The sequence below is a fragment of the Schistocerca cancellata genome, chromosome 3, assembly GCF_023864275.1.
Source record: "Schistocerca cancellata isolate TAMUIC-IGC-003103 chromosome 3, iqSchCanc2.1, whole genome shotgun sequence".
Taxonomy (NCBI): Eukaryota; Metazoa; Arthropoda; class Insecta; order Orthoptera; family Acrididae; genus Schistocerca; species Schistocerca cancellata.
Genome location: NC_064628.1, coordinates 764,874,376 through 764,887,167, shown reverse-complemented (window position 1 = coordinate 764,887,167; position 12,792 = coordinate 764,874,376). Strand labels below are relative to the sequence as shown.

General features: G+C 39.8%; 1 protein-coding gene across 1 annotated transcript in view; it reads left to right on the top strand.

Moving 5' to 3' along the window:
- The window catches only part of LOC126175792 (DENN domain-containing protein 5B), a 501,428-nt gene that overhangs the window by 388,984 nt on the left and 99,652 nt on the right, over positions 1–12,792 (top strand). The window contains exons 3-6 of the mRNA XM_049922773.1: positions 1,020–1,190; positions 2,628–2,887; positions 3,750–4,024; positions 7,605–7,780. Coding sequence (XP_049778730.1) covers positions 1,020–1,190; positions 2,628–2,887; positions 3,750–4,024; positions 7,605–7,780 — 882 coding nt within the window. The remainder of the gene's footprint in view (positions 1–1,019; positions 1,191–2,627; positions 2,888–3,749; positions 4,025–7,604; positions 7,781–12,792) is intronic.

The following is a 12,792-nucleotide window of genomic DNA, read 5'->3' as shown; positions in this document are numbered from 1 at the left end:
ATTTTGATAGCGGAGAAATAGGGACAGTCTACAGCAGCAAGGTAGTAATGATTCCATGCATGTTGTGGATTACATACTTCCTTGATTACCACTATAGACTCATCACTGCTCACATATTTATATTAGCTGCTTCTATGTTATCCGTCTGGCAGCAAACTTTAGTGATGAATAAAGATTCGTTAGAGTTCTTTTGAATGAATTCCTCTTTCTATTAATTTTCCCTTAGCTGCACTTTGATAATATTTAATATACAGATTTAATAAACATGGAAAGCTTATGTGAAACTCAGAATTTTTACATGAAGTCCATGTTTTGTGTCTATCAAATTGTTATTTCATAATGACGTCCTTAATAATCCGTGCACTCACAAAAATGTGATTACCATCACTTATCTAAATTTTTATTTACATTTTCTCGGGTTTAATTTTCTTATTAAATGCACATACTTAAATACTTCCTTTGTTTACTTGTGTGTACTTGTGCACTTTTGTTTTCTTCTAAGAATGTTTATGTGTAATTTGAATTTAAGATTTTATTATTGTTCTATCCATTTGTACTGGTGTACTGTACACGAAGAAGCTACACTGAATAATAAACAAGTGAAGTCTGAAGTCTGTGGCAAAAGCTCGTGATTGGATATTGGTCTGACTGCAGTTAGAGTGCAGCCTTTCTTCGCTGTGGCGGATTCATCACATCAGTCACTTTTACCACTGGGAAAGATCCCCAGTACACATTTGATAGCAGGCTGAGCGCACCTGGAGGGACTGGAATGATGAAAATTCCCAGATCCTATCCAGGTTGAACCTGAGACCTCTAGAGCTAGAGTTTAGTGCTCTACCTTCTAGACCACCGTGACCACTCTCTGTCATGGCATGAATTTTTTATATAAAAATAAAAATTATAATTATAAGAGTGAAGTTTACTTTTAAGGCTTGCAATAAAAATATGCTTTATAAAACAAGCAGACTTCTTTCTTGGATACCTGCTATACTGTACTTCTGTTAATTTTCTTTTTCCAGTTGTGCCTGCCACACGGTCTCCAGTTCCGCACACAGAAACACTGCATTGAGCCACGCTTTCACAGCTTCATTATCACAAGAGAAGATGGGAGTCACAGCTATGGCTGTAGTTATATATTTTATGAGGAAGTTCGCAATCGAAAAATATGTAGTGCCATGCAAACATTGCAGGTAGGAAAGTCATAATTGTTGTGAGTACCAAAAACTGATATATATTAAATGAAAGTATTGAAGAAGTATTTCACTAAGTGTTTGACTTCTTGTGCAAACTCCCAGCAGTTTTCAACACTAAAGAAATTGAGGAGTTGCTGGTTGGAATTGTGTCTGCTGTCTATAAAGATACTTCACACAGACTTGAACCTTGCTGTGATACCAGTATTTGTTAGCGAATGGCATGTGTTGTGTACTTCATATAATAAAATTTGGAGGCCAACCCAGAGGCTTCTCTCAGATGCACTTTTCGTGTAGTGAAGAACTTAAATGTTACAGTGCCCTGACATTCACAAATAATATTGCTAAATCCTTTGCATTTTTCTGATGCAACTACTAGCTGCTTTGTGTTTTCAAGTTTTGTACACACTATGAGGCACACCAAAAGAACACCTAAATTTTTTGTCACCTCAACAAATGTTGGTATAAAGCCAGTAAAAGAACATTTCTTTATATGCACATTGGCAATGCGAGTCACTTCTGAAAGTCTATGGGCTAACCAAATATGCCAGTTGTTTAATGTGTTCCATGTTACCCAGAGTGATCAATTTTTAATGTGGACATACATGTACGAGCAGAAAAGAAGCCTTACAAATCTATCTCACAGTGTACAAGAACTTTTCTTTTAATCATGTGAAAATGTGTTGAAAATTCAGTGGTTCATGACTGATTGATTATGTGCAAGTTTATGTGCTGAAGAAGACAGACGCAAAAGCTATTGTTAGAGATGTGATGCTGTTTAGTGACTCTTGTGAGAATGCTTCAGTGTAGCTCGAAAATCAAACATTATCCCCTCAGCAGCAAAATCTGCCTCTAAAATAGAAAGGCTGTTGATTCTGCAGAGATAAAAGGCCACGAGATATGAACCCACCAATATTTACCTCACATTGTTGAAGGCTCTTAAGTCTCTTTTCTTCATATGCTTGTTAAGTACTGTTATATATGTGGATAGCACTGGCCAGTTGCTCTGTAGTTCTTCCATACAGGCTGACTTAGAGTTTCAGCTTATCATTTGTAACTACAGTAGCATTTGTAGCATTTCACCAGTGTGTGTGTGTGTGTGTGTGTGTGTGTGTGTGTGTGTGTGTGTGTGAGTGAGAGAGAGAGATCTTGCCAGTTGATGAACACTAAAATACTAACAACTTTCTCAATATTTTTTTCCTTGCACAAGCATTGACTTTCCATTGTAAGTTTTTGTTGTTTCCTGGGTTATTGCTACTGTAAAAATAAGAAATTTCGCCTTGCCTGACAATTTGCTTCTACGGACATAATTTTGGAATAAACAGCATCCAGTTTATACTTTCTTCTGCTTCCTGTAAAATGTATTTTATATACTCATAAAAAATAACATATTATGTGAAAAAAATTCTCTTAATAGTGCTGTTTTGTTCTTTCAAGGCAATGCACTTAACAGAATTATCAAGCAGTCATCGTATTCCACAATCTCGCTCAAGAAGACAGGGTAGGCTAGCTGCTGATGGCTCACACAATACTCGTTCTCTTCCAAGACACTTCAAACTTTCAATGCACCATCCTGCAGCAGCCCAGAGCTACTATGAAGCCGCAAAGGACACACTGTATGCATCAAAAAGCATTGCTATCATCTCACAGTTACCATATGTTCGTGCTACAAAACTTTTTCTGGAAGGACTGTACAGGTTTGTAGCTGTCTGTAGGTATTAGTAGCCTAATAAACCTTCATATTATCATAGGAGAACTCTTGTTTTAAAACAGTGACACAGTCTCATTCTTGAAATTATTTTTTTTTGCTATGTAATTAAATAATGAAGAGGCTCATAGAGCAGGCGTATGGTTGATAAGGCCCTTGCCACATGTAAAGTAAAAGTAAAGTAAATTAAATAACTGCAATAACAAGACTTTTTTTATATATGATGTGTATGTAAGTTACGACATTTAATTTGAAGTGTAGTTAACACCCCTCAGTATTTCTTTCTTTAATAAAGATCTTTTCACCTATTGTAATACTCGCATATTCTATTAAGTTTCCAACATTAGATTAAAGTGAGTCCTGCTGCCCTGTATCTGTGTAGAATATGATACAATCATTCTTAAAATCTGAATGATATTTTCATGAGATGTGAAATGTTGGAGGAGAACACTTCAAGAATGTTACTTTCAATTAAGAATACAGAGTTGATGGAGAAGCAACATTATTGGGAATAGCCATGAGCAGGAAGGAAATGTACTGTTTTCAAATTGCGGTACGATTGTTACAGTGTAGGTTTTCAGTGTGTCATATTGAATTTCAAATGTGGATATTTACCTCAGCTGAGATCTGAATTTTAATTTCAGTTAAGTATTCAATTGTAGTACGTAACAGAAGTTTCTTTCAATCAGTTACTGCTGCCAAATTCTCATTCACAGATTGGAGACTTCAAACAGAGGAAAATATGACCCTGGCTTGTACATGGTAGTTTTATTGTTAAGTGGGCAGCTTTATCAAACAGTGTTGTTATGTCCTTTTTAAAATACTTATGCAAGATTATTTATTATTTGCAGATGTGCTGTGGAACCAAATGCTTGTAGTGTGAGCCTAGAGAGCCATGTGCACAACCTTCTATTTGAGACTCCATTACCACAGCCTGGTCGCAGTTTGCGTTTCTCCTGCCCGTACAGTGGTGACCCCATTATAGTACAACGCCCAAGCTCTATTGAGGAGTTGCCTCTGTTTGACCTGCCAATTCGACAGCTCTTTGAACTTTTGGGAGTTGAAGGTGCTGTTCAGCTTTTCACTTGTGTGTTGCTGGAAAACCAGGTGCTTTTATGTTCCTCAGGTGAGTGGCAAAAAGACGTCTGCACATACTGCAGTTCTGTGTCTTAGAGTAAAATTTTATTTGATTTGTAACACATAAGATTATTCACCTCTGGTCCAGTAACAATACCACAGAAAAGCATTAGCTTTCAATTCATTTAATTTGTTAAAAGTCATTAAGTTACATTATGAATCCTTAAGGGCTGCAGGGTTCACTAATTGGTTTAGAGGGGTAGGTGTATCTGTACTCCACTGAATGCATTAAGGTTTATGATATGATGCATTGACTTAAGACATGGTTTCCCCCAATATCTCCTTATGTTTGTAGTGGGTCTTATATGTGATGCATAGTGTGTAGTAACCCACACAGTGGACATAGTCCACCACGGGCAGCCTGGTACAGACGGCTGTCACCAAGTTTGCCGTGTGCACGCAGCACTACACAAGTGTCACCGGAAGCGGATAGCGTCTTTATAAGGGCTTGGAGTGAAGTCACTGTTGTTAACAGCTTACAACCCTGGCACATGGAGCCTAGTGTAAAGGATGAGCCAGACAATAAGGGATTTTACTTTATTATATGAACCTCCAACCGGTAACTTCATTTTTCCATTGAGGTCAAGCCACTGCCGGCAGTGTTAGCTGCCTGTAAATTCTTTCGTCCCACGGTTTAGTAACAGGAAGTCAGCACCGAGAAAGGGCACCTTGTTCAAGCGCCTCTCTCGTGTGCTGACGAGGTAACGCCGCCCCAGCTAACGCTGCCGGCCGTGGCTTGGCCGCAATAGAAAAATGAAGTTACCATTTGGAACCACATATAATAAAGCAAAATTTCCTACTGTCTGGCTCATCCTTTACACGAGAGAGGCGTGTGAACAAGGTGCCCTTGAGAATTAGTATGAATTACACAATCACCTCTCCCTCTTGGATGGCATTATTTTGTTGTTGATGGAAGAGTTTACTCCTGGCATTGTGGTTCCACTGGCTCCATGGTGGGTGGTCCTCTGCTTTTACATCAGGTTTGCTGGGGGATCTTGCACACACAACCTACACAGCCTTGGGAAATAGTCCCTAGTTATTTCGTTGGTCTTCTTCTAGACACTTTCTGGTTTTGGTACGTGATGCTTTTTCTCTTTTTTGTGTTGTTTTTTGTCTGTCTGTAACGGCAGACTTGACTGTCAAGTCCCTGACAAAGGTATTGTCCATATAAGGCTTGCCTTGCACACTGAATTTGGACAATGGTCCTCAGTTCATGGTGCAATCTTTGAAGGACTTTACTACACACAATGGCATTGTCCACGAAACGGCACCTGCCCTCCATCTGCAGCCAAACTGTGACATGGAAAACCTTTTCTGAATGTTTAAGATGTAGCTGTACAAGCACGTAGAATGTTTCGTGACCAAGGAGGCTCTCACATTTTTGTAAGCTGTTACAGAATGATGCCAATTGTGGCAGAGCTCTTGTGTGGCCAATAGCTGTGGATGCACCAGTTTTGTTGATGTTCTTGCCCAGCACACCAGTCTGGACCACAGCATTTGGATGGCGCCCTGACTGGATCCCTGCTGTTGTCCACAGCCAGCACGGTCACCATGTCTTCGTGGTTCACACTGAAGATCGACTTGTAGCATGCCACCAGAACCATTTGTGTCCCAGGATGGGTGCAGAGCCCCCTATTGGAGATGAGCAGGCCTGGTTGTGCCTACATACCCTGGTGGTCAGGGCTTTGCCAGCACCGACGGCAAGTTTGCTTATCCCTTTTTGTGGATTCAGACATCCAGATGTCTCCCACCTCACCAGTTGCCAATCCTGTCCACTGGTTGCCCTGGTATTCATGGGTGGTGACAGTGCCCTGATCTGACTCACTTTAGTCAGTCAGCACTGGTTGGGGCAGATTGGGAAATTCTCACACTTTTGGCTGCTGCCCTTGGCACTGCCATAGTTGGTGACAGCATTGTGGACAGCGATGCTTGGCCTTTCCTTCCCTGCAAGGAAGGAGAAATGTAGTAACCCACCAGTTACTGCACTACCACCACAGGGGATGTAAGTCGGGCCACTACAACAAGTGTACTGCGTCTCGACATTCCAACAGCATGCCTGCAACTACCTGTGAAGGCTGCCAGGGGCAGTCTGTTGACTGACTGCCTTCGTAGGTCCACTGTGCACACACAGCAGTGTAACAGCAGTACCTGATGTGGATGGCACATTTATAACAGCACAATGGGCCTCAGGTCCATCAGTTGTTAAATATGTTAGATGTGTGTAAACTACTTTCATTGTAATCTTGTTGATGTCAGTCTGTGACCCAACAAATTGTATCTTTTTTATGAACATGTTTCCTTGTGTTCCTAGATAGAACATCATGTCATTTTGAGTCTCATTACAAACAAAATGATGTCCAATGCATAATTTATTACGTCAGATTGATAGAGCAACCCCAAACTATCATGGTGTGAAATTCACTTAGTGGAAATTTAATGACTATGTTGTATAACATGAAGGATCATTAGTGTTTGCAGTAGTAACTTTGCCATCTCCACAATATCCTCAGACAACTCTGTCAGTCCATTATCACGAGAAATACTAATTATTCTCTGTGCTTTACTGTAACTGTCAGTAAACGTCCTCTGATTACTTATCACACTAGCTTACTTTGAGTACACATAGTGAATTACAGTGAGAATCAAAACCTGTAAACTAAAAGTAGTAACAGTGTATCAGCTGCTAATGTAAATATTTTCAATTTTGTTGTTTTCATGTATTCACTAGGTTATGTTATTGTAATCTTGAATTACTGTAACAAGAATAGCAATAGAGGCAAGTTACTAGTGTCCAGCTTTGACATGAACAACCCAGTTTTAATGACCTCGATGTTGATGGGATATTAAAACGTTATTTTCTTCCCTTCCTTACCAACAGATGTTGAAAGACATAGTTTAGTAGCTATTTACAGCTTGCTTTTAGGCTCCACTACATTCAGCAGTTAAATGTAAAGTTGATACAAGGTTATGTATGTGATTATAACTGTCAAATATTTGTTAATAAAATGTGTGTGTGTGTGTGTGTGTGTGTGTGTGTGTGTGTGTGTGTGGTGTGTGTGTGTGCACGCGCACGTGTGTGTGTGTGTGTGTGTGGGGGGGGGGGCACAGGTGTGCACCTAATACTCCAGAATACAGGGCTCAAATCCATTTACAGCTATCCAAAGTTAGGTGTGCTGAAGATTTCCTAAATCTAAGCAAATGTGTGGATGCTTCCTTTAATAAAGTTATGGCTGATTCTTTCCCCTGCCCTTCAGTGATACACACAAGGAGGAAAGAGCTCTTTATGCTGCTGTGAAAATCTGTTGTAAACTGCTAATGTAGATCAAACCTGATGTGGAGGGGCTGGATAATTTTATTATTCACTTGGTTATTGTTATCTTTGTTTCAGTGTTGTCTGCTATTAATGATATTTTCACTGTCTCTCATAAATGTGTACAGTTTCATTGGCTTTTAAGCAAGTAGTAATAAAGGCTTGTCGTAGAAAAAAACACCAAAATATCTAATAAAGAAGGTACCAGTGTTTAGTTGTCAGAGTGGGATGTGTAAGTAGTATCAATTGAACTTTGCAGATTATCAGAGGCTTATGGTGGTAGCGGAATCTGTAACGTGTCTGCTGTTTCCATTCACCTGGCAGCATGTCTATGTGCCAATTCTACCTGCATCTCTGCAGCATTTCTTGGATGCTCCAGTTCCGTTTGTGATGGGATTACATAGTGGTGAAGCACAACAACGAATTGTATCAGAAGTATGTAATGTTTTTGATACTAACGTTTTAATAGGAAAATTATTTAGTTGTACAAGAAATATGTTCAGATTGTTTTCACTCTATTATTTATAATATCAATTGAAAAAGAAATCATGTCTTTAAATGGTTTACAGATTTATACTTCCAAAAGCACCCACTGCAATTGAAGAGCATTTTTTTAAAACTTGGTAAATCTAATGGATACAGTTTTCCATAAAATGAGTATTAATGTTTTCACATAGGTAGATGTGTTCAAAAATTTTAATTTTTACAAGATTACTGGATGTCACTGACATCAATGAAGCGCTATGATGAAATATATTAAAATTTTATTTTTATAGCAGTATTTTTTCTTCAAAACTCAATAAATGCATTTAATTACTGCTGGTATCAGTTGTCTGTTTTAGTTCTTCATAGCGTTTTAATTTTTTTGCAACTAATTTTTTAATGTGTTTCAGTGTTTATTGTATGCCTACATTGTTATACAATGCATATTTTGGCATACATTCTTATATATTGCATTTTTAAATTTATAGTTTTTATCTTAATTGAGAATACACAAACAGTAGCAACAGAAATATAGTGGTATAATACAGTAATATCAGTGATAACTGTTTTAAGATAACTGTCTAGTTTATGGCATTATTATCAATACTTCATAAAGTATGGAAAGTATTACTTGTTACAGGTACATTGTTATTGTCAAGTTTTCTCTCTTACATTTATAAATTGTTCATCTAATATAAAACTCCTTTGCATCATCTCAAACTTCAAAGTACTTCCTTTGCCAACCATATTTTGTTTTTGTAAAAGGGTGGATGTTAGTACTGTTGGATGCATGGTTTCTTTATTCTCAGGATGACAACTTGTACTGGATCTCCAAAGTATGTATTGCTGACACATTAACAATTTTCTTTCCTTTCTTGTATGAGATGACACACTAGCTATTCATTTTAAAATGATAGCTAAGATTTTCCTTGTGAAGATTCTGTCTCCAACGAGGAGTAGAAAACAATGCTTTCCTTTTTATGCTCCTTAGTATGGATCATGATGCACAGATTATACACTCCTGGAAATTGAAATAAGAACACCGTGAATTCATTGTCCCAGGAAGGGGAAACTTTAGTGACACATTCCTGGGGTCAGATACATCACATGATCACACTGACAGAACCACAGGCACATAGACACAGGCAACAGAGCATGCACAATGTCGGCACTAGTACAGTGTATATCCACCTTTCGCAGCAATGCATGCTGCTATTCTCCTATGGAGACGATCGTAGAGATGCTGGATGTAGTCCTGTGGAACGGCTTGCCATGCCATTTCCACCTGGCGCCTCAGTTGGACCAGCGTTTCTGCTGGACGTGCAGACCGCGTGAGACGATTCTTCATCCAGTCCCAAACATGCTCAATGGGGGACAGATCCGGAGATCTTGCTGCCAGGGTAGTTGACTTACACCTTCTAGACCACGTTGGGTGGCACGGGATACATGAGGACGTGCATTGTCCTGTTGGAACAGCACGTTCCCTTGCCGGTCTAGGAATGGTAGAACGATGGGTTCGATGACGGTTTGGATGTACCGTGCACTATTCAGTGTCCCCTCGACGATCACCAGTGGTGTACGGCCAGTGTAGGAGATCGCTCCCCACACCATGATGCCGGGTGTTGGCCCTGTGTGCCTCGGTCGTATGCAGTCCTGATTGTGGCACTCACCTGCACGGCGCCAAACACGCATACGACCATCATTGGCACCAAGGCAGAAGCGACTCTCATCGCTGAAGACGACACGTCTCCATTCATCCCTCCATTCACGCCTGTCACGACACCACTGGAGGCGGGCTGCACGATGTTGGGGCGTGAGCGGAAGACGGCCTAACGGTGTGCGGGACCGTAGCCCAGCTTCATGGAGACGGTTGCGAATGGTCCTCGCCGATACCCCAGGAGCAACAGTGTCCCTTATTTGCTGGGAAGTGGCGGTGCGGTCCCCTACGGCACTACGTAGGATCCTACGGTCTTGGCGTGCATCCGTGCGTCGCTGCGGTCCGGTCCCAGGTCGACGGGCACGTGCACCTTCCGCCGACCACTGGCGACAACATCGATGTACTGTGGAGACCTCACGCCCCACGTGTTGAGCAATTCGGCGGTATGTCCACCCGGCCTCCCGCATGCCCACTATACGCCCTCGCTCAAAGTCCGTCAACTGCACATACGGTTCACGTCCATGCTGTCGCGGCATGCTACCAGTGTTAAAGACTGCGCTGGAGCTCCGTATGCCACGGCAAACTGGCTGACACTGACGGCGGCGGTGCACAAATGCTGCGCAGCTAGCGCCATTCGACGGCCAACACCGCGGTTCCTGGTGTGCCCGCTGTGCCGTGCGTGTGATCATTGCTTGTACAGCCCTCTCGCAGTGTCCGGAGCAAGTATGGTGGGTCTGACACACCGGTGTCAATGTGTTCTTTTTTCCATTTCGAGGAGTGTATAACCATATTTGTCTGGCATAGAAAATCTCACTGATTGATAGTTTTGGAATAGGCTGGTTTAGCTGTATGTCAAAGAAAATCTTAATGACAGTTGGATTATTTCCCTTTATTAACATTAAACCACATTGCATGAATTTTATATAATAATGTGTATACTTTGCAGTTCATTCTTCTTCTCCAGACACGTTTCCGCTTGCATTTCCAGTAGACCAACTTTGCAAGTGGAGCAGTTTGTTGGTGTGAGGAGTCCTGAATTATATATTGAAATGTTTGTAAAATAGTTCCTGTATTTTTATAAGGAGCATTGTTTCAGTCTTAAACTTTTTCTTTCTTCACAAAATCTCTGGAACATATTAGTGACTGTGAGACCTGAAGGCAAATAACCTCTTGTGGGTTTCCTCCTGCCATGGTTGCTCTCTCTCTCTCTCTCTCTCTCTCTCTCTCTCTCTCTCTGCATTTATATTTTGCTTATAGCACTCTTAATGGTGATAGTTAGGTCCTCATGATCCTTTCCTGTTCTGCTGCCACCTCTCCATTTCTTTAGCAACCTTCCTCTTTCGTGGAACCTGCTTGCTACATAGGCATTTCCTGCCACCGGAACATTCTTTGACCTGTATGCCATTTTCAGAATCACAGTAATTGTCATCTATTCTGCTTTAGCTTGCAGCGCTTCTTTGTGGACTAACACAATAACGTCAAATGAATACTTTTCTAAAATAGCTGTAGGTGCTCTGAAAACTACTGGTTATAACACTATTCCCTCCAGCAAATACTGTTACAATAATGAAGAACATTGTATACAGCAACCTGACATGCCCATCTAGTACATTATTGCCAACTGCTTCCTATGGAAAGAGGGTGAAGACACTTGAGAGTAATTTTATTGCATTTGTTGGCTTTTGCTATAACTCAAAGAATGCATATATTGGCTTTAGCTGAATCCTTGTGATTTAGGCTGCTTATACACATGGCGATATTTGTCTTTTGCTAAAACATGTTTCAGGGGTTCATGTAAAAGGTCAAAATTATGCCATTACTATGCCTAATTCAGTTTTGAAAATTTTCTGTATTTATCGATTTAATTTTTTTAAACTGTGCGCTTCCTTTCTTCCATGTTGGTTTATAACAGTGTGTTTTTTTCATCTTTTGGTAATATAGTTTTGACCGGTATTTTGCAAATAAAGTGTTTACAGGCTAGGTGGAATGGGGTGGCGCATTGTCTTGGTGAAGCGTTCAGGAATTCCTGTTCCACAAAGGGGATCCTTCATTGCCTCACTTGTTCAGGAATGTCAATCAGAACCTCAAAAAACACAATGATTTTCACTGATAAATTTACTTATTTTCTCAATGTTGTCTTCTGTTTTTTATGGTCAGTGTTGTCCAGAGCATGGATCAACCTCAGTCGTTTTATGTCCCTCATTAAATCTTTTGCACCACTCAAAAACTTGTTTTCACAACAATCAGTTACTTCCATATACTTGCTTTAACATGCTATGAGCTCCTGTACGAGTTTTCTCCACTTTCACTAGAAATTTGAAGCTAAGTTGTTGCTCCACTTGAACATTTTCCATTTTCTGCAAAGAAATGGAAAATGAATTTTGACCATAAATCAGATAATGAAATATTGGTGTCCTGGTTAATTCCCATTAGAATTAAAATTCCCATCAAAGCAGATATTTCAGAAATGCTAGCAGGAGACGTGTTTTTTTCTTTCAGCTTCTTCATTTGTATGATCAACAATTTTCTGTACTGTTTCAGGAGTGAAAAAATTTCTTAAATAATTCACATATACTTGTTACTTCCCTAGCAGTAATTATTTGCTGATCCATGGACTATGTTGGCAAAACCCCTTTTGCAATGCTCTCTACCAGAACTTACGACTTATTTATTTGGAGCATTGCCTTCATGGTTTGTTTCTTCACTGTCCTCCATTTCTTTATTTGAATTCTCTTCCACTTCTGTATAATCTGACTCAAATCTGTTAATTTGTCTACTACTAAAAGTTTAGCAAAAATTCTGTACCTTACAAGAAATGCGTTGGCTCTACTGTGACAGACTGATAATAATAATTGCTAGTAATCAACAATTACAATCAAACTCAATTATGAGACTCTCAACTAGATACTGTAAAGCACAGTTGATGTTGCCAAATGAAATTTAATTAAGGAAAAATGTACGGGCAGTTTTTGTCCATGCTTGGTGGTTATTGGGAAGACAATAAAATTATGGCCACTTTTAGTACTAATCCAGGACAGAATGTGCCCTTGGGCCCAAAATTTTTTATTCGCAGTTTTTAAAATGTTAACTATAGAAATGTACAGTGTAGTACTTTATAAGGTGCAAGACAAATAGAAAATGGCTCATAAAAACAGAAGGATACTTGTTATGAGTTTTGAATAAAAGAAAAATGTACAGGCAAGTTTTGCCCCTACATGATGGTTGCAGGCTTCATTATTATTTACTATCCAGAGTTATGCTTAAAGCTTATATCTGTAAGTTGTAGTTATCCTGCTAGGAAGAATTT